This window comes from Pelecanus crispus, chromosome 3 (genome assembly GCF_030463565.1).
Source record: "Pelecanus crispus isolate bPelCri1 chromosome 3, bPelCri1.pri, whole genome shotgun sequence".
NCBI lineage: Eukaryota > Metazoa > Chordata > Aves > Pelecaniformes > Pelecanidae > Pelecanus > Pelecanus crispus.
The window spans coordinates 79,961,133-79,989,106 of NC_134645.1; the positions used below are offsets into that span (position 1 = coordinate 79,961,133).

Below are 27,974 nucleotides of genomic sequence, written 5' to 3' on the forward strand. Positions count from 1 at the left end.
GAGGTTCCTGAAGTACATTAGCACTTCTCAGGTAGGTTTTTTATTTCAGTCTCCGTTTAGAAAACAGTTTGCCTGGCACAGGCTGTTCCCTCTCAGATAAGGGATTAACCTCACACCAAACTGGTTTCAAAACTGCTTTATTTCTAAAGTTGCTTAACCTAGCAGTGATGGTCAACATGAATGTAAAGGTCAAAACACAGGGTAGAAAGAATGCATTATTTCCTCGCTTTTTATTTCCAGATGGGTTTGTGTCCTGACAGGAGTACGATATGACTGAAATTCCAGACATGGTTCCTCTCCCGCACTCTGTCTCTTTCCCACTCTCTCTCAGACACAGAAAAATACAGAGCACTCTGTAGCAAGAGAACTGTGTATTGAACCGCTCCACCTCTCAATAATAATGCAATAACCAGGCTCATTTTAGCTAAAAGGGATGCATTTGAGGTTCCCGGTAAAATGAGAACAAGGCATCAGTCCCTCACTTGGACAGGTTGTCCCAATAGTACCAATAGAATCCTGATATTTTGAGGACAAAAATGATGATCTGGAAAATTAGTGGTTTTATGTGCTTTTTCAAAGGTGACATTTCCAAATCCACATTGTGTTGACAGATACTTCCAGGGTTCAGCATATATAGAAAGTGGGCCATCATGTCTTAATGGAGGCATCACTTCTGCACAACAGCATTTACGCATGCATTTCCTGTAATAAAAAATGGAAAAGTTGCTGGGTGCCCACTGTTCTGACAGGGCGGCTGCTTTCAGTACCCAGGTCTGTCAGCAATTGACCCTTGAATACAGATTTAACTGCACCATCGCTTACACTAGAGAACAGCAAAAAGCCTCAGGTGCTAATGTCACTGAAATGTCATTCACATATGAAATTCTTTGTTAATGCAATGCTTTCAAGGCTGAGACGAGATTAATTTGAAACACGTCTGAAAATATGCTGCTGTGCTGATGGTGTGGTAACTGGGAGGGTAGCAGAGTGTTCACTTATCCTCCAGTTTGTGGGTACCCCTGGCTAAATGCTGAAGAAAATGGCATCTCTGCCTCTACTCATGCCAGCACTGAGAGGGCAGGAGGCAAGATGGTGCTTGTGAAGACAGCAAGAGATGTGTGTAGAGCTGCTTGTTTTGCTGTACAGAAGTTCAGGCTGCGGCAGGCTTATTAAGCTGAAAACATCCTTCACCTCAGTGACTTAATAAACAGTGGCAGATGCTGCTAAACTCCACTAGTTGGGTCAAAGCCTACAAGGACATCAATTAGCAGAGAGTTTATTGCTTCTGACACACTAATCGAGAAGTTTCATTCCCAGAGTAATTGACCCTGGGTGGGGGGGACAAGCATAAGTGAAAACAAAAAATGTGAGAAATCCTTGTTCCTGACCTGGCAGATGTTATAGGACTAATAACTGACAGGATGACACCATGACTGGTATGAGCACTTCTGGAAATGGGATCCTGCTTACATAGATGAGAATGGGATCTCATTTTCCTTGTTTGCTGAGCAAGTGTCTCCTAATTACTGTGCCTAAGTTCAGCTCCCTGCCGTTAGTGTAGAATGGCTGGAACTGCTGGAGGGGGAGGGTGCCATGTCAGCAGGGTCGAGGTGTGGCCAGAAAAAGCTTTTTCAATGCCGGTATCTAATGATCAGAAGAACCATCTTATATGTGCTGTTGTTTGTGTGATAGTAGTGAGTAGAAGCCCAGAACAGGAGGTGAGCTCAGTGTATCAGGCTCTGTAAATCATGCGACAGACTGGTGATGGTGCTAAAGGCGGAGTTCAGTTTTTTTTTTATTTTTGATAGCAAGAGCTATTAAGTAGCAAGAGCTATTAAAATTGCTCCAAATTCTGAGTGTTGTAATTGCTCGTAATGCCATGAGTCAATTAAGTGGCAGCATTGCAGAATCTTAGTTTTCTGTAGAGAGCACGTTATTCTTCTGTGTCTTAAAATTAGTGCTTGTTATTGCAATGCCATTTATTCCTCGATTGTTATGTGACTGATGGGAAATGGGTAGTGGGGTGCAGTGCAAATCATTGCTTAAAACTGAGTGGATTCTGAGAGCAGCATGAAGAGATGCTATATTAGCTTTTATGAATTTTCCACGAGAATTATGAGCTGAGCAGGGAGGTGGTGATGCAGTGTGCAGTTCTTTGGATGTAAAGCTCCAGGTAATGAACTTTCAGAGCTTAAGCTTCTTAAAGAATGAGAGTTTTATTTACTTATTATAAAGCACATGATGGAGAGTGCCTACCACAGCAAAGGCTGGGTTCCAGTTTTTACTCTCACCCCTGTGTAAAATTGTTCCATTTCTGTGGTTCTAGGTGGGGCCAGACCTGTGCTTTTTAGTTTGGCTAAAACCGAGAGCTGAGCTTGGGGAGTCTGCTGTAGAGGGAGGAAAGAGCAAGATGAGAACAGTCAGTTCAGGACTGATGTTCAACCTGGTTTTGTCTCTACCACTGTTCTTTCCACCTTTTTTTTTGTCGGCTTTCTGGCAGCGCCAGCTCCCATCCCTGCAGCTAGGGTTGGTACTGGGCCCAAAGAACAGCTTTTTGTCATGATGGCTCAGCCTGGGTTCCTTCTCCGTCTTTGCTTTCCTATCTGCGTGTTAGCAGCCTGTGCCCTGCAACCCCTGAATTTGATGGCTGGGCTGCACGTGGTTTGAAAAGCCCTTCAGCAACCAACTGTAAGCTGATGCTGGTGCCGCAGGGCACAGCCTCTCTGGGGCAAAAGTAGCCACGGCTTTGGTGCTTACTTCTGCTTCCCGTTACCTCCTCACCACTGCTACGGCCACAACCGTACGAATTGCATTGGCTTCCCATTGCCTGCCGGTGCCCTGGCTCCCAAATGCTGGAAAGGCTGCAGCACCCCCCAGCTCCATGCCTGCCTTTTCCAGAGTGGGTGTGGAGGAGGAGGATGGTGCTGAATGGTGTGGCAGAGCCTGGGGGTGAAGTGCCGGATGGGCAGGCAGAGCTGGTGCTGCAGGCAGGGGCTCCTCGGCAGGGCATGGCTCACAGGGCCACAGCTTCGCTGGCCCAGCCACGGCTGTGTTTCGGCTGTTGCAGGCTGCTGCTCAGCTGCTGGCAAAGCTGACTTCACCTCTCAGTTAAGTGATTTTTGACACTTCCGGGTTTCTGATGAATCCAGCACGTTTTAGTCCTTGCTTTCTTGGTCTTTACAAGGACCTTGACTTACAGTGTTGCTCCCTGCAGGGTCTCTGTCTGTTTTCCTTTTGCAGTGTTTTTGTCCTGGCTTTAGACTCTAGATGTCTAAGCTAGCACACCACAGACGCACACGCTATGATTCCTCTGTTTAGTTAAGCACTTGCTTAAATCCCTTTGTTGTTGGAGAGGGGATGTGTTGGGGTAATGATTAAATCCCTTCCGGAACACTCCAGAACACTCTAGGTAGGGTATACAGCATACGTTGCAGTAACACTGCAACTTGTGATTACAGTCTTGAATCATGACATGATTTTAACATTATTCAGGATACAGAATCCACTCCAAGGTTTGAAAAGAAGAAAAAAAAAAACATTTTAATGCTGAAATAACTTGTTCTCAGGAAAATTGATTTTTTGGCTATAGTACTAATGCTTAATTATTTGCTTTTCCAACTGCATTGCTCTCTGGGGGATTATGTAAGCCTTAAATTTCATCAAGCAGAACAGACGAACAAGGGGAAAAAAATCATCAAATCTCCATAGCTGTATATCAGATTGACAATCAGATTTAAATGAAACCAATTAACATTTTTCTTCTTTCCACTCTTTCCCCAGAAGGCAAATTAAAAACAAATTAAAAGTCATGTCTTAAAATGAAACATCCTTTGATTTCAACAGATTTCATGTGAACACATGAACCTGAACAGCCTGAGAGGGTACTCTGAAACCGCAAAGAAACCCTGGTCGATCTGTCTTGACGAGAGGTTTAGCCTCATTCATCGAATCAGAAGCAAGCAGTGCCGTCTCTATTCCCTTGGGTAAGTGCTCTCTTTAAAACAGACAGCAAATTGTTTTATGACACCTAGCTTCAAAAAGCTAGGTGCATAAATTATTATAATTATTGCATAAATGCAATACAGGCTGCAACACGGTGGACTTCTAAAATACAGGCTTTGTTCGGGTGTGTTTGTAACGTGTCGATGTGCTTCTGTAAACTCTGTTTTTAGCAAAAAACCCTTCTCCATGGGGGTCTTTGTTTTTCTTTGCTTTTCTAATATCAGTATGAAAACAAATTACTTAATGGTGAGTAGTGAGTGGTAGTTCACACAGAGGAAGATGGAAATTAATGAGATAAACAGAGAAGCCTACAGCATCTTCCCTGAGCAGAAATGACTTGCATAATTGCCAGGTACTTCAGCAGCATTACTTACAAAACTTCATTAACTACCCCTGGGACAAAATAGTACATTTCCATATTGAGAGTGTGTTTGCTAAGCACTTCAGGGGTGACATGTGCCAAAGTGATAATAATAAAGGCAATTGCGGCTTTATTTTAAAATGTTTGTAGTGCTTATGATGTTTACAGCACTTGAGATTGAAGTTTTCACTCTTCACAGAGCAAGTGCTTTCACAGGTAGTAAAACCACAAATGCAGCCTGTTTCCCTGCTAATAAAACACTCTGCTTCCGGGGAGGACAAGGGAGGTCAGTCCTCAGAGTTCCTCAGGCCACTGGCTTTTTGCATTAACCGTCAGCACACGGGTGCATTAAGAGAATGATTGCTGGGATCTGGAGCTGGTTTCACAGAGATCACCGCATGGCTGCAGCCTAATAAAACTGTCTTTGCTGTCCTGGGAGCCAGCATTAGGGTAGAGGTGTGTTGAAAGGCTTCATCTCCCTTGAACCAGCGCAGTTTATTTCTGTGATTTTGCTGCTGTGGGTTTACAAATGGTGGATAGCAAGGAACCGTGTCTGGGTGGCATTTCGCAGTGATTAGCACGTGGCAGTTGACACCAGCAATTAACATAAAGTGGATGCAGAGTGTGCTGCAGTGAAAGGGAGTGTTTTCTGTTAATTTGGGTGGGCTTATATCTGGATCGAGCTTATATTAACCTGTAAAGTCCAAACTCCTCAGAGGGTGAGGGGCTCTCAGGTTTTGTTCAGCTGTGATGCTCTGTGGCAGAACAACAACAACAACAACATACCCCTTAGAGACAAATCACATACGGAGAGCAAACTCCTCTCAACTACTATTGCTTCTTATTTTCTGAATGTTCTTTGCAATCTATTTCAAATTATACCTGCCTGGTTTTAATGCAAAATACAGGCTTACATGATTTTTTTTCCTCAGTTTTTCACGTTCCTGTGAAAGTTAGGAGAGATGCTGAGTTATCCCATGCTCAGGTCCAGACTTTACCTGCTTGACTGTAGTACTGGCTCATTGCCTGAGGCTCCTTCTAGTAGTCAGTAGGGAGAGGCAGGCTCATTCAGATGGAAAGTCAGCTAAGCTAAATAACATTCTGGAGGTAGGTATAGCTTTCCTTTGATTACAGAGGAAGCCTGGGATAACGTGGCTGCTGACTTCACATGCCTTGGCAAAGTACTCAAGGTTCAGTGGAATTAATCTAGACGTTGACCTTCAAGTTACATGATCATTAATATTAGACCTGAGCTCCTGTATTGATGTCCCTCTTCCCTTTTGCTATGGACCAAGTGTGGGTTGAGAATGGTATTTTTGTTGAATTGGGCAGTAGACACACAATGCAGAGTTGATTTCATCTGTGCTAGGAAATGCAGATTTGGCACGAAGCTGACCAGCACAAAGATAACTGGCTAATGATTTTGAACAGGTCTGAGCTAATGCATGTGTACCAGTGCTTTGTATGTTGGGGCCGGTTTTGGGTGTGGTACAGGGAGCCTGAATGCCAGATTTTCTGTACTGATGGAACAATAGGGCTTAACAGAGATTGAAATTGATGTTGGCTCTCCCATCAATCATCAGATACACATGTGCAGTAAATGCCCAACCATCACATGAAACAGCTAAAAAAATCAAAGGGAAATATTTGAGGTTAAGAAGGAGCAGTCTTCAGTCCTCCAGTTTACTTCTGCAGCCTTTGGAGCTCGTTACTGCATAATTCTTCTCTCAGACTCGCTTCCTTTAGCTTATGACAGGCAGAAAAGTAATTTTGTTCTGAGTAAGACAAAAATCCCCTCTAAACATTTTTGTTATCTCATACAGTTCATAAAGAGCAAAGGGGGAGCAGCTGCTTCCAATGAAGAACATTCTCTGTGGAGAGGATGGATGGAGGACAAATGTGAAAGTTCAGTGCGAGTGCTACTGGGAATCCTGAATTAAATCCATATATCATTAAAAATGGAACAAAACATGCTGGTTAGGCCTTGCCTTCTTGAATGCTATAGAAGAGGTTACTTGTGAATGGGAGCAAGCAGCGTCTGAAATGTCTGGCAATCTTTTTAGATTAGTATTAGTTGCTTCCACTACGGCGAGGCAGTAATGGTTTTGCTTGGGGGACAGGATTTCCCAGTATGATACATAGTTGCAATATGCATTAGTAAGCTCTAGTTATTAGTGCTAAATCTGCTTAGATTAAGCTAAATCTGTTACAAACACCACAGGCAGGCACTCAAGCTGGGATAATATCAATGAATAGGATTTCAGAAATTTACCGGTTGAGGTTTAAAGAGTCTTGCTGCAATACTTTATAAAAGCCCCTTCAGGTAGATCTTAAAGTATAGGGGCTTTAGGATCCAGGCAGGGGATGCGTCTTTTTTTCCCGAGCTGCGGAGCTCGGTTATCTTCCTTTGAGAAAGAAGGGGAGGAGGGGGAACACGGAAAGGGAAAGCTGGACCTTAACATGCGTGTTTTTACAGCTCTGTCCTGGGAGCTGGAGTACCTGCAGTTATCAGGCTGGATCAGCTACAGGTGTCCACTAGAGCTGTGCTGGAGGGGACAAAGCAGCTTTTGTGCCACCTGCGTGCTTGCTGCGCTGCAGGAAGATGCAGGGGCCGCTACCATGCTCCGTTCAGTGCAAGCTGCAGCCCAGTGTTTATTCCGAGCGTGAGGCTCCGTGTGCCGTGACCCTCTGCAAACCCTGGGAGCAGGGGACAGCCAAGGGACGCTGCTCCCTGCTGTGCTGCTCTCTGTCCCGGGTCAGCCTCCCTGCCCTGCTGCCGGCGGGGAGCAGTGCCAGCAAGCCCTTCCTTTCCTCTCCGCAGGCTAGGAGGGCCCCTCCGCAGGGGCTGTTCCTGCTGCTTTGGAAGCCCACCGCTACGGGGGACTGCGTGCAACTGCTGACTCTGTAACCGAGCTCTCTTCTCCTTTACAGTAAAAATAGGTTGGTGTCTTCAACCTTTTTTATTTTGCTGTTGCTGGAGGCAGCAGCTGCTCTCTCCTGATGGTGGGCAAGGGCCTCTCTAGTCTTCTGTGACCTCCACACCTTTCTTTTAAAGTCACAGTCCCCTTTTAGGTAATATAAAATACTTCTTAGGAGACCTCATTTGTTTACCTTTTTCGTGCTGTGTTATCCCTTGGCACGATCACGTGAGCCAGGAATTTTTCAAACCAGTTCTTTTGGAGATGACTTATTTTCTTTCCTAAATATTTGTTGTTGGTTAGATCTCTCTTCAGGCATAAATTTGAGCTGTTAGCTAGAGTGCCAGAAGATACATCAGCACCTTCTTCACCCTCATCTATATTTTTTTTTTCTGTTTTGCACCACTGTGAACCTCCCTTTGCAGTTCACATGAGCAGCAGTCTGTTTGGAGGCAGCCTGAGGTTTGTCTACGTCAAAAGCATCTGGCCCTGTGGATTGTACCAGCTGGTACTGTTAGAAGTGTGTCACGGACGCATGTGTCCGTCAGTCGCTGGTAGGCTCATCATTCTAATGCTGTAGCTGTCCCCAACAATTCACATGTTGTTAATTTTTAGCCAGCTTCTCATTCCTAAGGGATTACACTGGTCTTTGTTCATCAGTGTTCCTTCTGTAGAAAGCCACATGCAAACAAATATGTCGATTCACTTGGTTAACTTCTGAACTTTTTTCCTAATGTGTGTTGAATGTATTAAAAGAAAACTCCTCTCTTTTCCTCCTACACGGCTGTACGGGCTGGAATCCTGTGAAATAGAGTCGTTCTTAAAAGCACACTGAGCTTTTTTTGCAAACCCTGTCTTCTACTTTCCCAGGACGCCCGAAGGGGAAGATGGTTGAGGAGAAGACCTTCTAATAGGGCATCGTTACACTGTGCTTAGTCAGTATTACAGCAAGTGTCATACCATATTGGTAACTTCCAAAACATGCTCTTCCAAACACTGTTTCGTGAGTTGGATTCTTCTTTTTTTTTTTTTTAACCAGTATGTCATCTATGTAAATCATTTCGTGCTGGCTTAATGTCGTACCATAGTGTAGCATGATTTAAAATGTGTCGCATTTTATGTATTGATGCAAATAGCCAGAGTTATTTCAGGCTCACACGATTGCTCAGGATAATTGTGGTATAGTGTAGCAGGTGCCCTTACAGTACATCTAACAGTACTGCCCTGTAATGGTTTGTGTTTGATAGATAAATGCCATGCTGTTAGTACATAGTGGATATTCTCAATTAGTACAACTGTTTGAAGCACTGATTTTAAAATCTTGATTCTCCTCCCAGTGCTACATGTGTGTATATCCAACAGCATAATTTTGATTAAGTTTAAAGTGTAGTGCATGACTTGAACCATGTTTGGAACAAGCTTGGAGGAGTAGGAATGAAGAGGACATCCTGTTTTATGCAGTAGGGAGGGCCTGTGGTCCAGACGTGATTGCAATGGTAAATACCAGAGTTTTTTAGTTTTAGCGTACCCTGTGTGAACCAATGGGCTACAGAAGGTGGGAATATGGCACAACCTTGTGAAGTACATCTTCTCCTTGCAGAGACAGGGACTGAGACAATGCTGCTGTACGATGGGGCTATTAATTTTTCTTCTTTTTTGGGGTCTTTGCCAAATTGGCAGCAGTCTTTCTCTTAAGTCTGTGTAACAGCTCTGTTACTGTTGTGAAGAGGTTATTTTTAAATTTGCCTTTTTATGTGTGTCTTCCTGTGCACAGAGAGAGAGGCATTTGGTTCTTGTGTCTTGTCCCTTTTGGTGGCTATTGTGGCTCATCTTTTTAACACCAGATTATAGACACAGTGGTAAATATGCCTGATTTTTACAAAACAGTATTGTATAAATTTTAAATGTATTTGCTCTTCTGCTTATGGCTTGGTTATTGGACTGAGGGGGGAGACTAAGGAAAGTATTTTAATCTTGTCAAGAAAAAGCAAATTGAAAATAGAGGAATATATAAAAATATAAAACATAAACAGAGGAATAATGACAGCACAAAGGTTCTAACATTTAATTTACTTTCTTATAAATGATGTCAACTTCTGAATTATGAAAAAGCTCTTTGGGAAGGTTATCAGCCTGGCTAAAAGTGGTTTAGTTCTTGCCTTGGAAGGAGCACTTCATTCTAATTGTATGCAGGATATTGCATTGAGTTTGAATTTTCTGGTGAGGTTAGTTCATCCAATCCACTCCAGTAGTTTCAGAATTAAAAATTTCATTAGAAGTTTCTTAACGTCAATTATGAATGTGACATTGGGAAAGAACACACGTTCCTTTAAATTTCCTTTATCTAACTACTTATTCCAAATCTTCAGCAGGTATTATTGTGGACTCTTAGCTTTATTTCTGGTTATCCTGTCAGAATTAGGGTTAGATTATGCTCAGTGCTGTGGATATATCCCAAGAAGGAGCACAACAGCTCCTCCACTTTGCTTCAGAAACAAATAGGTTGGATTTTACCTTCTTTTACTATGAATCCTCAGAATGTCCTACTCACTAATAGTTCTTTTTGCAGCATTAATAGTTACATCTTTTGCGTTTCGCAGGCTAGGCAGCGATGACAACCAGTTTGAGATCAACATGGCTAACAGTGGATGTGAGGTACATCGCTTTGACCCCAGCATCAAGTCAGCACACATTCAGGAGGGTCGGCACCTCTGGTATCATCGCCTGTCCATTGACTGGAGGGATCCCAATCCAGCCATTGCTGCTCATAAACTTCACAGCAACACCAAGAAACTGGGCACAATATTGAACGAATTTGGACATCAGAAGGTAAGGACTTGGGGGTCAGGCTTCTGATTGCAGGATTAGGTGTTGGGAAAGCTGCAGAACTTCCCCCATGCTTTCTCAGGAGTTTGGGCAGTTTCCAAGGTTATGTCCTGACAATGGGTCTTTCTTCAGCAATACTTGTAATGCATTTTTTGTAGGGGTACCTTTTCTGTCTTGCTTTTTCTGTGTGCTGATAACAGCCACCTTGATTTTAAATCACTAGCCATATACTAAATACTTCCCTCCACCTCCCTTCCTTTTCCCTTGAACTAGTTGGTGACATTGGATGCTAGTATTTTCAGTCCTGTGGAAGTTCCGGTCTTTGCCTGAGTATGAGCGCTGGACTACTCATACAGCCAAGTTTATAAAGAGAAAAAAAATATTTGCAACAATAATAAGAGGTAATGGATGGGTTGTTTACATTTTCAAGGTCACTGGTCCTAATTACAGACATCGACAACAGAAACATCCTGTTTTGAAATTGGCAGCAGTCTATGTTTTTTTTAACATTTCCCAGTTTGTTTTTAAGGAACTGTAAAGACATCAGAAATGTTCAAGTCTCAAATAACTGTTTCCAGAATGCATTTGAGGAAGTTCCTTAGGTTGCTTTTAAGAGAGTTTTTTCCCTCAGAGGAAATACAAGCATGAATTCAAATGCTAATATACTTCATTGCCTGCAGCTAGTTCTGCTTGTCTTTGTTTTTTAAGAAATAGGCAGCCTGAGCTAAGGAAATCTTAATTCTGTAAGATTTACAAAGCAAGCAGGCAATGTTTGTTTGGTTTGTTATAAAATGCAAGATGTCCTTTTCAGTTAAATTCTAGTTTTTCTTTAGTATTTTCTTTTGGTTCAGCTTTACTGATTGGACCATTTTGAAGATAAGAGCAGAAAAAAGAAGCATTTTCCTGCTTCTTAGTCATACTGTAACTATACTAGGCTGTGCGTTAGTGAAACATCTGGGGGGAGAGAGAGACGGCTTTTCTTTGACATGTGCCTTACGTTGGTTGTTTTGATTTTAGAAGAATTAGTCACAGAGCAAATGATTAATGACCTGATCCAGAAGAAGCATATGAGTCTTGTGATATACCAGACCTGCTGAGAACAGTCAGTTCTCAGGTTATCATGGTAATACAGAGTGATTGTAAGACCTTCTGTGAATGAGAAGGGTGTAGCTGCAAATTCTGACTATATAACTTTCTGGGCCAGTTACCTGACATGAAAGCAGCTGGCTGGAGGGCAGCCAAGGAACACAATGCACATGTAACGCATGCAACCAGGCTTTCCTCTAGCTGTGTACACATAGCATAGGATTTGGTTAAGTGTGTTGGCGCATTATGAACAGTGTTTACAGCCTCTTGCACTCTTTGCATTTGGGTAGCTCGCCTGTGCAAAGCTATGGCATTAGTGAAGTCAGGAGCTGACTTTCTCCGGGTAAGGATAAAGCTGTTGTACATTCTGCAATCTTCCGTTCCTTCCTATTTGTGAAATACCTGAATGGGCTGACTCTCCTCACACCGTTCTGTTTAGTTTTTCTTTAATTTGGAAGGCAGCGTGAGAAGTTGTATGTTGCATAAAGACACTGATAAGCTCCAGTTTATGAAGAGAACATCAAAGTAAATACTGTGACATTCAGGTTTTCATTCTTCCGCTGAATGTGAGTGGAATGTTCCCTTGACTGAATAAGTAAGTTAATTCAAAACAGTTTCACAGAATATTTTCCAAAGCACTTTTTTCAATTAGAAAACTAAAACACACTCTTCGTCCCATTCTTTTTAATTTTAAAAATCCTTCCGCCTACCCTCAAAGTCTTTCCGTTCCCACTTCAAGGCAGGAATTCCAGGCAGCTGTGTTTGAAGTGAATTTGCCTCATTTTCTCCTTGCTTTTATTCTTCAAGATTTGGGACTTGGTCCAAGATCCTCCAAGTGACTGAGACTATTTCCCTGGACAAATTCAGAGACTTTGGATCGGGCTGATGAAGAGAGGACAGACAAGGCCTCCTGGAGTTCTTGCTGTTCTAGCCTTAAAAAGAAAACATGCAATTTGGGGATTTTGTGTGCAAGGGAATCCAAGAACTTGGATGGGCTCGTTTACACTCTGGCTTGGATGAGAGCACACCTGCTATTCTGCAGTCAGTACTGGGACCTCATCCACAAAAAGGGAAACCCATCCTGATGTTATGGCAAGAAATACAAACAGGTTTTTGCTGTTAGAGTGGATTTGAGGAAAGATGAAAAGAACTTGATCTTTCTAATTTGCTATGTGGCGTAACAGTCCTCAGTTCTCTGGGGAGTGTAAATAGCCTGGAGGTAAAGGACTTATCTAGTACTATATTAGGATGAGACTGACAAAGGAAACGTAGTCAGGGTATTTTGGGGAACTGTTAGAGTGTGAAATCTTTTAAGCCCTGGAATAATCTCCAAAGGATGTCATGAAGAGTCCTATTTCCTGGTACACAAATGCAAACTGAGAATTTACTGGTATATCTTCTGAGAAAAGCAGTATTTTATTGGCCACAGGAAAGGATAAAGATGTAAAAATTGATCTTGCTCGTCTTCTCTTCCCCTCCCAATTTTTGTGCTGAACATGCACTCTGTAGCGCGCTGCTGTTGAACAGTGGAAAAACGGGAGAAAGCCACTGAATGCACAAGATTTTCTTTCTTATTGCAGTGGAGTTCAACTTTGTGAAAGCTTTCACTCTCATATTCTCTAAATACCTACTGAGGTGAGGATGCTACAGTGCAGGTGTTCCTCATGGATTAGTGATAGCTGGATGGGGAACTTCTTTCATACAGAGTCGCTGGATAATTCGAGTCAGAAGGGATCTTGAAAGGCCTGTAGTTCAGTCCCCTGCTCAAAGCAAAGCTAGCTGTGAAGTCAGACCAGGTTGTTCCAGGCTTTATCCACTCTGGTCTTGAAAACCACTGAGTCTTCTCCAAAATGGAGACTGCACAACTTCTCTGGGCCAGCTGTTGCCCTGCTTGATTGTCCTCATAGTGAAAAAGTTTCTCCTTATACCCAGTCTGAAAGCCCCCAATTGCAATTTATGCCTATTGTCTCTTGTCCTACTTCTGTGCACTGCTGAAGAGCTTGTCTCCACTGTCTTGATGACCTCTTCGCAGGCTCTACAGGCTGATGTTAGTCCCACCCTGCAAAGCCATGTCCTGCTTAGGTTGAACAAGCCCCATTCCCCCCAGCCTCTCCTTGCAGGGCAAGTATTCCAGTCTCCAGCCACCTTGGTGGCTCCCATCTGAACTCACCTCAGTTTATCATTGTCTGTCTTGTGTTGTGGGGACCAAAACTGGATGTAGTATCTAGATGCACTCTTGCAAGTACTGAGTACGGGGAGATAATCACATACCTTGGTCTACGGGCCATACTCCTGCGAATGCATCCTGGGATGTTGTTGGCTGCCTTTGCACCATGACCTGCAGGACCTTTCTGCAGAGCTGCTCCCCAGCCAGGGAGGCAGTGCCCAGCTTGTATCATTGCAGGGGGTCCTTCCTCCCCAGGTGCAGGACTTGGCCTTTGTCCTTGTTGAATTTAATCAGGTTTCTGTTGGCCCGTCCCTCCAGCCTGTCTGGGTCCCTCTGGGTGGCAGCTCTGCCATGGAGTGTGTGTATTGACTGGTCCCACCTATTTGGTGTCATCCACAAACATGGCAAGAGTGTCATCTAACACCTCCTTTAGGTACCTGATAAAGATGCTAAGCAGGATGAATCCTAGTATAGACCCTGTGGCGCTCTACTTGTAACTGACCTCCAGGCAGAGTACAACCCATTAACCACTGCCCTCTGAGCCCAACCATCAGACTGGTTTCTTAATTATGTGGTGGTCTGTTCATCCAGACTGTAACGTCCTGACTTGGATACAAGACTACTGTGGCAGGCAGTGTCAAATATATATCCCAGTGCTCTTCTAGACTAGTCACAGCCGGTTCCATGGTCTTGCAAGGGCATCACCAGTTTGAATTTCAGTTGCAAGGGGGACAATTCAGCTGTCTAAATAAACCATTCACCTAGTCCCAGCAGAGATTTGCATTGTGTATGGTATCAGTGTCTTCCTCAGAAGGTTGCTGTGTTCCATGTAGCCCAGATTTTAGTATGCAATAAAACTGTAAGGGGAAGACTGTATTGAAATGCAGGTTCCCTCCCCCCACTACAAAAAGTTCTAACCCTTAACCAGAAATTCAAACCAAGCTACGATGTATTCTGTATTCCAAAGGTTATGCTGTAAAGCAAAATGAAAAACCTTTGACAGAAAGGCCCTGAGCAGCAGAAGCAAGCAAGAGTTTATTCTGTCATGAATGGGCATGCATGAGTAAATCATGCGTGTTCACACATGCTAACTCAACTCTTCCTTCAGTAGTAGTTTTCCTCTTTCTGGAGCTCTGTAGGACAAATCTTGTGTGATGCTGTCAGTAAGTGCTATGAATTTGTGTTCCTTGGCAGTGTAGCTCAGCAGTGGATGAGATGGTTTCTTGGAAAACAAATTAAGCTGGAAAGGAGAATCTCAGAATGCAAAGTAAAACCTTCATTCAATCAGGAGGTGCTCGTAAGTGTAGGGGACAGCAGAGTTGTGTTCGACTCCTGCCATTCAAGTCATCTTGAACAAATAGTGTAAGAGACCAAACCGTGTCATTGTTTATTATGAAAAGAAAGGCAAAGCAACCTCTAAGTCCTGATTTTGATTTGAAGGCTTTAATTTACACTGGCTCTTGATGAAGATTTTTTTTCTGTGACAACCTGGCTAACAGGCATCTGCTTCATTTTATCGAACAGGCTTAGATTTAGGGTTTCAAAAAGAAAAACCTCCTCCCTTTCACCTGTTACTTAATACTCAACACAACTTCAAAACACTACACCCTGAAGCCACTTTGATTAATAACCTCATCTCCTCCTAGGCAAGTAATTTATCACTTGCTCCTGTCCTAAAGCAGGTACTATAGAGTCTATTTTGTGCTGCACTTCCAGTTTTGTGAAGACTGGTGCAAAAGAGCAAAGATTAAAGAAAATCGATTTACCATTTTGGTTTAAAATTGGTTCTGTTGGCAGGACACAAATAAATATAAAATAAAAGCCCTGGGAAAACTGTATAACAACTTAGTTGTGCATGGAGATTTGATTAACAAAGCAAAGGATTAGCTCTCCAGGTTGGGAAAAGTCCACGTTCATGTTTTGGAGCAACCAAATCCATGCAATTGCTCTTTACTATGCACACCTCAGGACTGCAGGGGCCAGAATAGCGTCCTGGTTTCGGCTTGGGATAGAGTTGATTTTTTTTTTTTTTTCTAGTAGCTGGTATTGTGCTGTGTTTTGGATTTAGTATGAGAATAATGTGGATAACATGCTAATGTTTTAGTTGTTGCTAAGTAGTGCTTACACTAGTCAAGGACTTGTTTCAGAGCACTGATTTTTTTTTTTTTTTAAGTGTAAATGGCTGGTCCTGGCCTATTTGTAGTAGGAGTAACTCTGCACAGTAAAGTCCCATGTTAGCACTGGACCCTTTTGCACCAGGCAGATGTAATACTATAGCTGTAACAGCTTATAGTCTAGATAAATGACCTGCCAGGGGATGGAGTAGCATGGAACTGACCTCGAATAACTTAAATTTCTACATTTGAGATAGCTGTTGAGGTCCTCATAAACTCAAGGGAAACCATTAAGGTGCAGTCCATCTCATTCAAGGGCAGATGTTTAAAACAGGCTGGATGATGTGACCTGCACGTCTCAAATTGCCATTCAGAAGTTCCTCTTCTTCTCTTTGGTCTATAAGGGGAGCTTGGACAACTGGTTTGGTTTTAGATGTCTAAGGCTGGGTGAGGTGCATCCCATCTTGAGCGACTTGCCCACAAACTCAGCTCTGTGCTCAGCATCTGTCCGAGATGCTGTCTGTGCTCAGCATCTGTCTGACAAGTCCCGAGATCAGGACTGCAAAGCTCTGCACACCCGTCTACGCCTGATTTCCATGCTGGTTGTGCTGAAAAGGAGAGCGCCGCAGATAATAACATTGGGCAAGCTAGCCAGAAAATGTAATTTTTTTTTTTAAAGTCATCCCATTAGAGCAAAAGCTCAGAGTGCTGGGGAGCATGTTATTCTACAATAAGCATCTGCCTCTAGCTCTGTAATTTGATTTATGAGTTCTTGTGAGACTTACTGCCTATAACACAGGCATTCAGTCCCTCTGAGGTTATGTTTGTACATGCTAGGCCAAATTAATTCTCTGTGTAACGCAACCCATTGCCTTGGAGTTACAGCAGAGCTGCCGTTTGAGTATTAACTGTTGCCGTGTGTGAACCTTTTGTTTGGGGGTGCAACACTGAGTTGGTGAATTTTACTCCATTTGCTGAAAAGGGGGCAATCAAACTGGTGCAGATGTTTCCAGTTGCAGTTGGAAATGCTGCCTTCTGTAACCTTGTAATGGTTGTCTCCGAGTAATCTACAAGCTCCTGACACACAGTGTTTCTTTCCTGGATATATATATTCTTTAATTTTAGCAATAATGAAATCAAAGTGGTAATTGCTCTGCATTTGCTGAGTCAGCTGAGGCTGCTGCTGCATAAAGTACTTTAATTGTAACTAGATTGAAGAGTTTGGCTGCAAGGAGAAATGGCCTTGACAACCTCATGCTTCTGGAAGCAAAGATCTTTGGACAGTGATTTACTGCTCACCACCTCTCCCACTCTCTGTGTTGTATGCAAGGAATGCCTCATACACATTCCTTTAGGGGGTTTTCTCTTGATCCCTTACACCTCCTTTTGCCTCATTTAAATTCTCTCCACCAGGAGCAGTTCTGAAGATACTGTTAAGAATAGTGGTGTTTCTAGGGATCGACCTGAAGGTGCTGTTTAGTATGCAATTGTCAGGCATGGAGTGAAGATCTTTTTAATGATACTGTTGGCTGAATGTGGTGCAATCCATAGCCTTTTCTTCCCCTAAGAGAAGGGCTAGTGCAATGCCTGAATTGTAATGAAAGCATTTTACTGTTGAAACAGCTTACACAGGTCATCTTTCTAAAGGCATTTTCAAAGCATATTACTGCCTGCTAAAAATTAGAAAGGAAGGAGGATTTTTTTTAGGTTTTATTTTCTTTTTTTTTTGTTGCCTTTGTTGTGGCTGTTAAGACCCTTCAGAAAAAAATTGGGTATTAAAAATCCGCATTCCCTTAGCTTTACTAGAGGGCTGCACAAGCTCTGTTCAATTCCCAGCACAGTTCAGTGCACTAATATGCCATTCCACCTTCTTTTCGACAGCAGCAGCAGCATAACCACTATTTCAGTGTCAAACAGTTGCATTCAGCAGAGTCACGGCACTTGCTCCAGGCACTGTGGAGTCATCGTTGGTATGCTGCTGCTGTAAGAAGCCAGTCACTCCTGGTTCCCTCCTCCCACCGAAACTGGAGTTCGGCAGGAGCCTGGAGAACCTGCCCTGCTTCGCAAAGTCATACCAGATGCAGGGCACCTGCTGAGCTCAGACCTGTATTCATGCTCCCCAGCTCCTGCTAAAGCCATTAACACCGGCTTAAGCACAGTAATGTGAATCTGTACAGTTTTAATTCGGCCAAGGTGCTGAATATCTGCTCAGGGTGGTGGTCCATGACATGACACTGGTTTTATGACAATTGAGAGCAACCCCCTTTCCGTAAGCATCCTGGTCTTTCTCCGCTACCCATCTTCCTCACAATTTCTAGGGAGTAATTGACATTAACAAGCTCTTCAGATAAATGCCCAATCCAGAGCACTTACGAGCTCTCTAAAAAAAATGTAATTTTTTTCCCCCATGTTTGTCCCTAGTAGCACATCCCTCCTCTGGTCACTGTTTACAAAATTTTGTCATTGGAATTGGCCATCTCTTGTTTGAATACTTTCACCTTAGTGTCTGGATCCTTTCTGGTGTCATTTTTGATCTGACAGCAGTTTAAGGTATCCCTCCATTCTCAAAAATTTGAAATCTAGAGGTGAAAGCCACAGCAGCTCTCTTTTCCCCTCCTCACTGCCCGTCCCAGGTGAAATCTGACAGTCGTGCAAGCAGTTCAGGGTGTTCCTCATTCACACTTTCAGGAATGCGCAGCTTGCTTTCTGCCGTGGTTGCAAGCAAGTGGCAGGGTGGGCAGACAAACAGTGAAGCAGAAGAGAGGCAGGTGGGCACCTTGGACCAGAAATGGAGTGAAACAAATAGATCCCCGTGAAGGGGTGTAGACTTAAAGGACCTTACCGCACTGGCTAGTGCAGCTGGGAACCAGGTCCTCCACCAGATTTAATTGGAGCTACTCAGTTACACTGGGGCTACATATTCTCATCCTGCAAGAGATGTTCTTTAAGGTGTGGTGAACGTTTTTTGAAGATGGGACTCTGAGCCCTTTCTTCAATTGGTTACATTTTGAAGGCCCCCATGGGCACTGTATTAATAAACAATAGCAGGTCTTGCAGCCAAAATTCTGTTTACTATGTACAAGCATTTTACAGTAGCCTAAGCCCTCCGTCCCTTGCACGTGTGCACACGCTCGCAGGTCTTGCTCCTCAGGACTTTGGGATCAATTGCTGCTTAACTATTTGCCTTCTAATGCAAACCTCCCATGCTGACTGTCCCCTCGTCCCCTCATAATGCGTTTATTGTACTGCTGCTGGCTTTCACCTTTAGCAAGAGCAGGATAACGTGGCCTTATGTAAGCACAGAGCTGGGTCCCTCTGCCCTTGCTTGGTGCTGGGGCAACACAAACAGACTGCAAATGTTTGTTCCCCTTTAATGAAGAGACTTGAGGGTCCAGCACACAGCTTTTCTTCTTTTGAGTAAACATCCGTTCCCACAGGCATCCAGCAGCGTCTGGCAGAGAAGATCAAAAGAACAGAAATGAAAGGATTTTCCCCCTTTGCGGGGGGAGTGGGCAGCGGGACATCTCCTGTGAGATTAGATGGCTGAATGGTTTGCAAAGCAACTCGTGCGCTCGGCCAGGGCTGCGCGCGGAGCAACTGCGCTTCCAGCCTGGGCTGTTGGCTGCTGGTGGAATAAATGCAGCATTTAAAACATCTGTTTGCAGCGTGCTTCAGTGGGCAGAGCTGATGATCAGGCTGATAAATAATTTAAGATCAGGGTTTCTGCAGCTCCCTTGTGGGATTTTTCCCACTTGGGCAATCTAGCCATCGGATTGGGGGACCGGGTGAGGGGATGTTGTTTTCATCTTTTTCTGCACAACAGAAGAGCCGTGCAAGCTGAAGAAGGTAGCACAGTGCAAATGGGAGCTGGGGCACGGTGTTTCTGAGCGGGGATGCACACTTGTGAGCTGCTGCCACTCTGAGCAGGCGAGGAGGTCACTGTTTGGGGGCTCATGTCCTCACGGTGGCTCTTCATCCTGTTTCCTATGAGAAAGCATCACTTCAAGTCCTCAGCTAGCAGTGAGGTTCCCGTTGCCTGCTCTGGAGACTGGTCTCGGTTTAAAGAGATGCGGAACCAAGATCTTTGATGCTTGGGATTTTTGTGAGGGGAAGGTCCTCTCCCTCGGCATCGTCTATGTGTAGTGCCAGCCTGCCACACGCTTAGGGCTTGTAGATCCTGTTCTCTGGGTCACTGTACAGGAACCTTGCTCTTGCTGGGTAGCAAGCTAGACAAGATGTTAAGAACAGAACCTCTAGCTTTAAGGTCATTATAGCGTAATGCTAGCTAAACCCATCAAACCTGTCTGAAAATCAATTCAGGCTTGGAGATGTGTATTATTTTATGACCAGAAGATGATTAACGAGTGAGCTGCCCTCTCTGGCTGGTCCAGTGCTCAGAGCGAGTTAAGATGGGAAGATGCCAAGAACTAGTCCCATGGTGAAGAAAGATGTTCATGATGACAGGAAAGCCACAGGTGAAACCCTACAGCTTCCTGACCAAATGCAGCCAGGGAGAAAGGATTTCAGGCCGTGCTGGTCTCCTAAGTCAGGTGGTGGTTGTTTGTCCAGGGATTATTTTGTCCTCTGGTTAAAGTGGCATTGAAAAAGAACTCCAGCCAGCTGAAAGGGCTCTTCTCTGCCTGTCCACTGGAGTAAGTGGCATCGCTTAACTGGACTGGACTGGAGGAAGGGAGGAGTGTGTCTCTTTCTGTAATGAGTCTTCAGAGAGAAATTGCTTCCAGATGGAGAGAGTCTGTGGGAAACCTGTTGGTATCAGAGACCAAGGGAAGAAGCGGTGGTGCCAGGTGGCCCCCACGCCTGGGCTCTGCGGCTGCGGGAGGGAGTCACTTGGGGTGCCTGCGTGGGTCCTCGCTGGGAGCAGTCCCCCATGGGACAGCATGGGCGTAGTGCTTGTAGTGCTGCGGAGCACTCAGCTGAGATTGAGGCCTCCTGCCTGCACCGGGTGGGCTTTCCGGATGGGTACGTTTGTCTGTCTGGGGCTGTTACTGCTTCTGGCACGCTGTTGCTATACTGACAGTTGGCTGTCAGAGAGAGTTAAGTTTTCTTAATATGATTTTGCAACATTTTTTCCAGCTTAAGTGGTAAACATAAAACGACAGTTAATATCCTGCCCCTGCTGTGTAACACTTTCATGGAAGCACATCATAGAAACTGGGGGAAAAAAGACTTCTCTGTCACTCGCAAGGCTGCAGAGGGTCAATGGTGAGAGCAGAGGACAAAGCTCATCTGCCCTCACCACAGGTTTTCTGTTTCAGTGATGTGTATATTGTGTTACTTCAGCTGGATGGTTGCCCTTTATTCTAAAAAAAGACCGAAGACGGGGTAAGCACCCAACTGCACAAACTGGCTTTGTGGCTTTGATGCCTTAAGCAGATACTTGAAGATGGGCCCGATCTGTCACATCAGGAGTGAATAACCTCAAATGACACATTTGTCCCAGAGTCATTTTGAAGTTGGCCCTACAGACCATCATGGAGAGGGGTGTAAATGTGAGCAGGAAGGAAGTAATCTGAAGGAGAAGCGCTGCTGTTTGGAGCTGTACACCACTGTAAACCAGTAGCAATTAACTTTTCTCCTGATTTCAGTATCTGTGTTGCTCAGACCATGCCCACAGCAGTCCCCGTCTCCCCGCTGGAGCCAGGATGGTTCCCACTCCCCCCAGTGGCAGGGAGCACAGGGAGGGGCAGTCACAAGCTGCTGGGAGCATAATTTACTATTAGGCTACGTGGCACCCTGTCTGCCATCAATTACAGCCTCCTCTCAGAATAAAAGGGAATGAAGGGGACTTAAGATCCAAGCTGTTGCCGTTGCCTGCTGGTGAGGAGGGGCTGGATGCATTTTGAAAGGAAAGAAAGAGAGGGAAGTATCATGCTGAAAGGTTGCAGATGAGAAAAGAGGGAAGCTACGTTTAAAAACTACACTCAAGAACCTGTTTGTTACCTGCAAAGTTGTGTGCTACCAAAATATGAATTAAACATCTTTTTCTAGAGTTTTGTCTGCTGAAAATAGAGAATTGTACTTAGGTGGGAGAAGGGAAAAACTGATGCATAAGCAAGCAGAGTTTGTCTTGCTGTACAGCTGGTGGCAAAATGGTAACTCAGTGTCAGGGAGCTGGAACAGAGGGTTATTTCTCACAGCCTCAGATCCTGGGTGCAGCACTGTGGTTCAGGAGGACAGGGTGGTTCTGAGCTCCACTCCTCAGCTTGAAAGCCGTAACCAGCTCTCCTCTCCCTGCTCCCAGCTAATGCCACAGAACTGCTCCCACGGAAAGGGAGGGATCCTCCTTGCCTGACCTGTACCGCGTTTGCCATTTTTGCCTTTCCTGGCTGCCGCTTCCACATGCTGAGTTCATGCTGGAAGTAATACAGCTAAATTGCTTCCTCCAGCTACTCACTCTCAATTGATTCTTCTCCACGGGGAGCTTTAAATGATGCCCACGGGGCAGCGCAGAGCCTGAAATCCCTGTTAACCCTGGTAGTTCAGAAACGATCAAGGCAAACAGAGCTCTGATCTCTGCTTTAGGAAATGATGCAATTGTTGTAACAAGTCATTACCCTAAAAAGAAGAAATGAGCCTTCATACAGCATGTGTTAACCTTCACTAACTAAAACACATTCTTTTTCAGCTGTTTTATATGCTTGGTTGTGCATGAGGAAAGGCCTTTTTTTTTTCTCCAATTATAACTGGTACAATGCTGCAGTGCTTTTTCAAGGAAGCTAAACACTGAGAAAACATTTAAAAAATCCACATTTCTTACTTTTCTGTGATAACCTAGTTAGTTGTGGAAGATAAGAGGATTTGTGGAAGATAAGAGGAACCAGCCTTAGTCTGTGAGTGCTCAAAACTGGCAGGTAATCGACTGCCATCCTTTACCTTCAGGCACTGTAGATCTTTGCCCTCCAAGATTTACTCTCAGCAGCAGACTCCAGCTGCGCTCCCAGGTGAATTAGAGCTCTGAATTTATAGATTTGTCCACTAATCCTTTCACTGGCACTTTGAATCAAAGCATCTGGAAGGTGGTAGTGAATTTCTGTCAGTAGTGCGCTGCTTATCACTGAGGGTAAATATCTCCTGAGTGGTCTAATCATCACAAAACTTGCGTTCAGTGTTAGCAAGACACTTGTTACTCACTCAGATACTCTGACAGAAAGCTGTTCCGCTGTTTATTTTACCCGATCCGTGGCATAAAATGGAGACTCTGGGCTGAGATGGACCCTTTGCCTGGATGGCCATCACGACAGTTGGTGGGTCGAGACCGTACCTTCCTCCCTCCGGGTCTCTGAGCAGTGCGGGGCACTACAGGTAACAAAGAGCCTCTGGTTTCTGCATGCAGCACATCCCCACTAGTGTTGTTTTCCTGGTCATTTCAGTACGTGTTCAAGCAGTTATTGTGGTAACTCATTTTATCCTACTGAAACACTGGTTAGCAGCCACTTTTCACGTCAGTTTTGCAAATACAGCGCAGAGCGTGAGGAGTGCCTGCTGAGCAGCCAGAGCAGCGGTTAGTGTCATGAGAGAAAAACAAACCAACGTGGATGATGACTGGAAACATTACCATGGGAAAAAGATGTCCTACTGCTGCCATAAAGCAAAATCATGGGAAGACAAAAGCAAAGACTTAGAAACATTCCCACCACCCCACCCCCGCCAAAAAAAAAAAGGTTTTGAATAATTTGTCTCCTCTCAAAGTTATAGAAGTCTCCCAAAGATAAAAATCTGTGGTTTCTGAAGTGTGGCAGCACAGTCCTATGGCAATAGCACCCACGTGGAATCAAAGCTACCTAAAAAATTGCATTGCAGGTAGAGCTGCGAATTGCTATCTGAAAAATAAGTAACCTATTTAAATGTATAAAGGGAAACAAGTGAGCTCAACCATGAAGTAGCTCTCAGCTGAAATGTCATGAGCGGCATCATTTACATTCAGCCTCCCCTTGAACCCAAAGGAGAGCTATGCTAAACTGTTTCACTGACCCACGTATGGACAGACTGACAGGCTCTTTGTTGCAGAGTCAAGTTAGGAAATACCAGAGCTAAGGTTGTCCGTGCAGCCTTCCTCTCCCCTCCCCATGTGGACATGTCACAATACGGGCTTTAATTCCATAATCCCTCAGTCATTTTCCACTGGCCCCCTGCCTCCCTCAGTGCGGAGGAGGCACAATGCCGCCTTAATGAGCAGACAGGCAGCAGCTTGGCTTGTCATTATCTGGTTTGTGACCATGGACCTCATTCAAGTCCCACTCTCCAAGTCCTGCTCTGAAAATGCAGTGTTTTACAGCTTGTCCCACAGAAGTCTCACAGCCCTTCACGGATACAACCCTTGCACCCTGCAGCAGGCGTTCAATGGTTGATACCCTTGTTTTACCAGACCAGAAATGGCAGATGTTTAACATCTACTGATTCTTGCCATCCCATGCCCATCCATAGTGCTGGAGCACAGCCCCTGAGGAGGGCTGGCGTGGTTGTGAGCACTCTGCACCTCAGCAGATTAGACCCTGGTGCCTCCAGCCAGCCAGCCAGAGAACAAGGGGATGTAGACATGGCCAGCCCATTGGAAACTAGGATATCACCAAGCCTTCCATGGCAGCTGCCTTGCACAGCGTCCTCAGATCTCAGTCCTACCCTCCTAGCCAGTCCCCTTCTGATGCTTCACCCCGTTTGCCTCTAATGTCCTCTGTTTTCCCACTGGTAGCAGCCTTATCCGGCCCATGGCATAGCTCCACGTCGGAGTAAGACAGGTGGGAGTAGCCATACGCTGTCCTAGCCTTTACCCCCTTGGGAACAAGAACAGCCCAGGGCCCATTGCTCCTCTTGTCTCCCTTCTCTGGGTTATGCGTTTGCAGTTGGGAAGCACTGAGCTCTTCACCTTCCATTGGTTCTTCTCTTTCAAAGACCCTCTTAAAGCTGAGGAAGGAGACTGTCGTGGTTCAGCCCCAGCCAGCAACCAAGCACCACGCAGCCGCTCGCTCACTCCCCCTACCCTGATGGGATGGGGGAGAGAATCGGAGGAGTAAGAGTGAGAAACACTCCTGGGTTGAGATAAGAACAGTTTAATAATTGAAATAAAATAAAGTAAAATAATAATAACAACAATATGATAATAATAGTAATAATAATATACAAAGCAAGTGACGCACAATGCAATTGCTCGCCACCCGCCGACCGATACCCAGACAGTTCCTGACCAGCGATCGCTGCTCCCCGGCCAACCCCCCCCAGTTTCTATACTGAGCATGACGTCACATGGTATGGAATAGCCCTTTGGTCAGTTTGGATCAACTATTGTGGCTGTGCCCCCTCCCAGTTTCTTGTGCACCTGGCAGAGCATGGGAAGCTGAAAAGTCCTTGACTAGCATAAGCAGTACTTAGCAACAACTAAAACATCAGCGTGTTATCAACATTCTTCTCCTACTAAATCCAAAACACAGCACTGTGCCTGCTACTAGGAAGAAAATTAACTCTATCCCAGCCGAAACCAGGACAGAGAGCACTCTGTATTGCTGTTGCTGTGCTCTGCCTGTACCTCGTTACTAGAATTTCCTCCTCCCCTGCCTCCAGCCCTGCCTCTTAAATCTCTGCCCAAGCTCTCCATCATAGTCCTTTTTCCCACGGCCTTTCACCCAAACTTCCAGTCCGAGGATAACTCCTCCATCAGTCTCTGGTCCCAGCCTCTTCAGCCTCTGCAATTTTTGTCTTAATGTGTCTTCCCTCTGCTACCAGCCCTGCCTGCGTCTGTTCCTCAGGCAACTGGGGACAACAGACTGCAGAGCTTTGGGCATCCAGGCGTGATCAGTGCAGGTGCTACAGGTCCAGGTAGACTGGAGGGACCTTTGCCATGAAGCAAGAACCCCTGTGTAGGAAGCCCACACAGTTACTGTTGTTTATTTTTAACATATGGGGTTAAAATTCGAAATTAGTTAAGTCTTAAAACTTCTTGTCCAATGTCTTCTGACAGTGTGGTTTTGGTCCCTAACCCCAGGTTAGGGATGAGGAAGAGTGTGGCAAGACAGCTGTATGAAGCAGCCTTCCTCCTCTCAACTGTGCTTACCTATGGAACTGGACAGCCAAGTTATTTACAGCCCTGGCCTTGCTCCCTAGGCTTTAGACTGGTGAAGGGTATTTATGCGCATTTATGGGTGAAGTTGAGGAACCAACAGCAGTTCCCTTAGCCAAGGCACAGTTGAAGAAGCAGCCACGTGAGCCCCTCGCACGGTCCTGGCAGCTCACCCCACCCAAACCGTGCCATGGCCTTGTGGTTTCTGGCTGCGGCCCCTGCGAAGCAGAGCTCTGGTTGTACGGGAGAGGTGCTCACAGCACAACCCCTGCCCTGCGCCCCGGGCAGAGGGCTCCATGAGCCGGGGCCCCAGCATGGACGGGGCACGGCCTGACGCCGGCGAGGTGTCCTGGGATGGCGCGGCTTAGGGAAGCAGTTGCCTTGGCAATGCTTTTACATCACCTGCCCAAATTTCTCTCTGGTACCTGCACAGGTGCCTTTTCTAACACTGCCTCGAGGGTTAGGGTAGGCTGCCAAGAGAGCCTGGGTTTTGGGGGTTTTCTTTTTATTATTCTTGACTTTAAAGTCTTCAGTTTTCACTTCAAATGCATCTTGAGCATGAGCAGATGGACAGAAGCAGCAGCTCAGGTGGAACCGACACAGGCAAATCCCGCTCTCACAGAGGGGAGTTTCCCCTGTTTGGCTCTGGGAAACACGGGCCTCGAGCTCTGCAGCTTGTGAGCACTACTGCAGTCTTCGTTTTCTACCGGGTATGAAATTTTGATGAAATGCTCTTTTTTAAAGCATACAGCTCCCCTCCTCCAGCTAATTGCCAAGCAAAATCAACCCATAGTTGGGTTGGGCTGTGAGAAGTTGGTTTGCTGAATATCTAACGACAAAGTTAAATAATGGTCTGAAATTCAAACAGGGAGCTTGTTTATTAGTTGTATTTTTCCCTTCAAGTAACTTCATGGCTTCTTTCCTGCTATCCCTTTTTCTTTGGAGGAGCTGCCCTCAAAACCCTGCAGAGTGTTTGCATAACACTCCTTTGAATTGGTCCTCCTCACTCAGCATCCGTAGCGATGCCTGCAAAAGCTTCAGGCAGCAGCTTGGCCGTGGGTAGCTGGTGGCCTGAGCTGCTCATAGCATTCATTTCACTTTGGCCTTCTCTTGCACTTGTGTGGTGCATGTAGGATCTGGCACATGAGGACCCTGCTCTGCTGTGGTGCAAGTAATCACGGTTAGTGTGTTTTGTTCTGTCACAGGATTTTGTGATGGAGAAATAAGGAACAGTAATGCGTTACTGTCTGTGTTTAGTGAAGTGGGTTTCTTTTTTCCATAGCTTTGATGCCACCTCAAGATTTGTGAAGGAACAATAACATGCTTTGATTGTAGGATCAGCTGCATTGGACGTCTCAGGGTACAGAGCTTTTCAGCCCAGGAGTCGGAGGCAGGAGAAGGGCTGTGAACAGGCAAGAGTGAAACTTCACCTACTGTCCATATTAGCCCTAGGATGTTCTGAGATTTTTTAATGTTTTTTTTTTTAAATGCTAAAGTAACAGTACATAAGAGCAATTATGTATATTATAAAATGGACAAGCCTGGCCCCAGATGTTACTGACAATAATTGCAAAGCCTCTCATTTTCACATTTTTGTTGCAGATTGATGTCCTCAAGGCAGATGTGGAGAGCGCTGAGTGGAAAATTTTGGAAAACCTGATCCTGGAAGATGTTGTTGAGCAGATAGGACAGCTGGTCTTTGAGGTGCACATCCACTGGCCTGGGTTTGAGGTCAGCGGCAATGACAGCACCGTGGTGCGGTACTGGTACAGTCTGCTCCGAGAACTGGAGTTGAAGGACTTCAGGCTTTTCCACACCTACAAAGACTTATCAAAACCACAGATGTTTCTGAAAAAGGAAGCCTTCAACGCCAGTAGCTGTTACACACTGAGCTGGGTAAATACAAGATGGAAATAACAGGAAGGAATTTATGATGTGTGACTGCGAGCCATCTGGCCCTGTAGCGTTATAGAAGAGGACCTTGGCGTCACTGGCTAAAGTTGCTAGATATGCACACAGTGACTGCTAACAAAATGGACTGGCTTTTATTTTTTATATGTTGTCAAAAGAACTGGCACTAGGAGAAGATACATGGTGCGGATTTGTATAGCAATGTATTTGCCAGCGGGTATGCTGTCTCGGAGTACAGAGGTTTCTGTGAAGGCTTTTCTGGGGTGGCTAACAGCGCGGCTCTCCCAGGCTGCCCCGTGCCTGAGCGTGCCGGCAGAGAGGGATCCCTCTGGGGCCGCCCCGGGAAGCTCGGCCCTCGGGCAGCAGAGTGCTCGTGAGGAGGTGCCTTTCTCTGGAAGGGTCAAGGGTTACTTCTCTGTAAAGCGATCGTCTTTGATTTGCACCTTCTTTACTTTTGCCTTGTTTCCTTGTTACGGAACAAATGTTAGGCAAGAACAGTATGTTCTTCAACCCACTG

The 27,974-nt window shown here is 45.1% G+C and overlaps 1 protein-coding gene across 1 annotated transcript; it reads left to right on the forward strand.

The window, feature by feature from the left end:
• On the forward strand, positions 1–27,706 carry METTL24 (methyltransferase like 24). Its single transcript, XM_075707973.1, has 4 exons — positions 1–31; positions 3,844–3,983; positions 9,882–10,110; positions 27,149–27,706. Exons 2-4 carry the CDS (start codon positions 3,859–3,861, stop codon positions 27,461–27,463), a joined length of 669 nt encoding a protein of 222 aa, XP_075564088.1. The 5' UTR covers positions 1–31; positions 3,844–3,858; the 3' UTR covers positions 27,464–27,706.
• Positions 27,707–27,974: the final 268 nt, after the last annotated feature.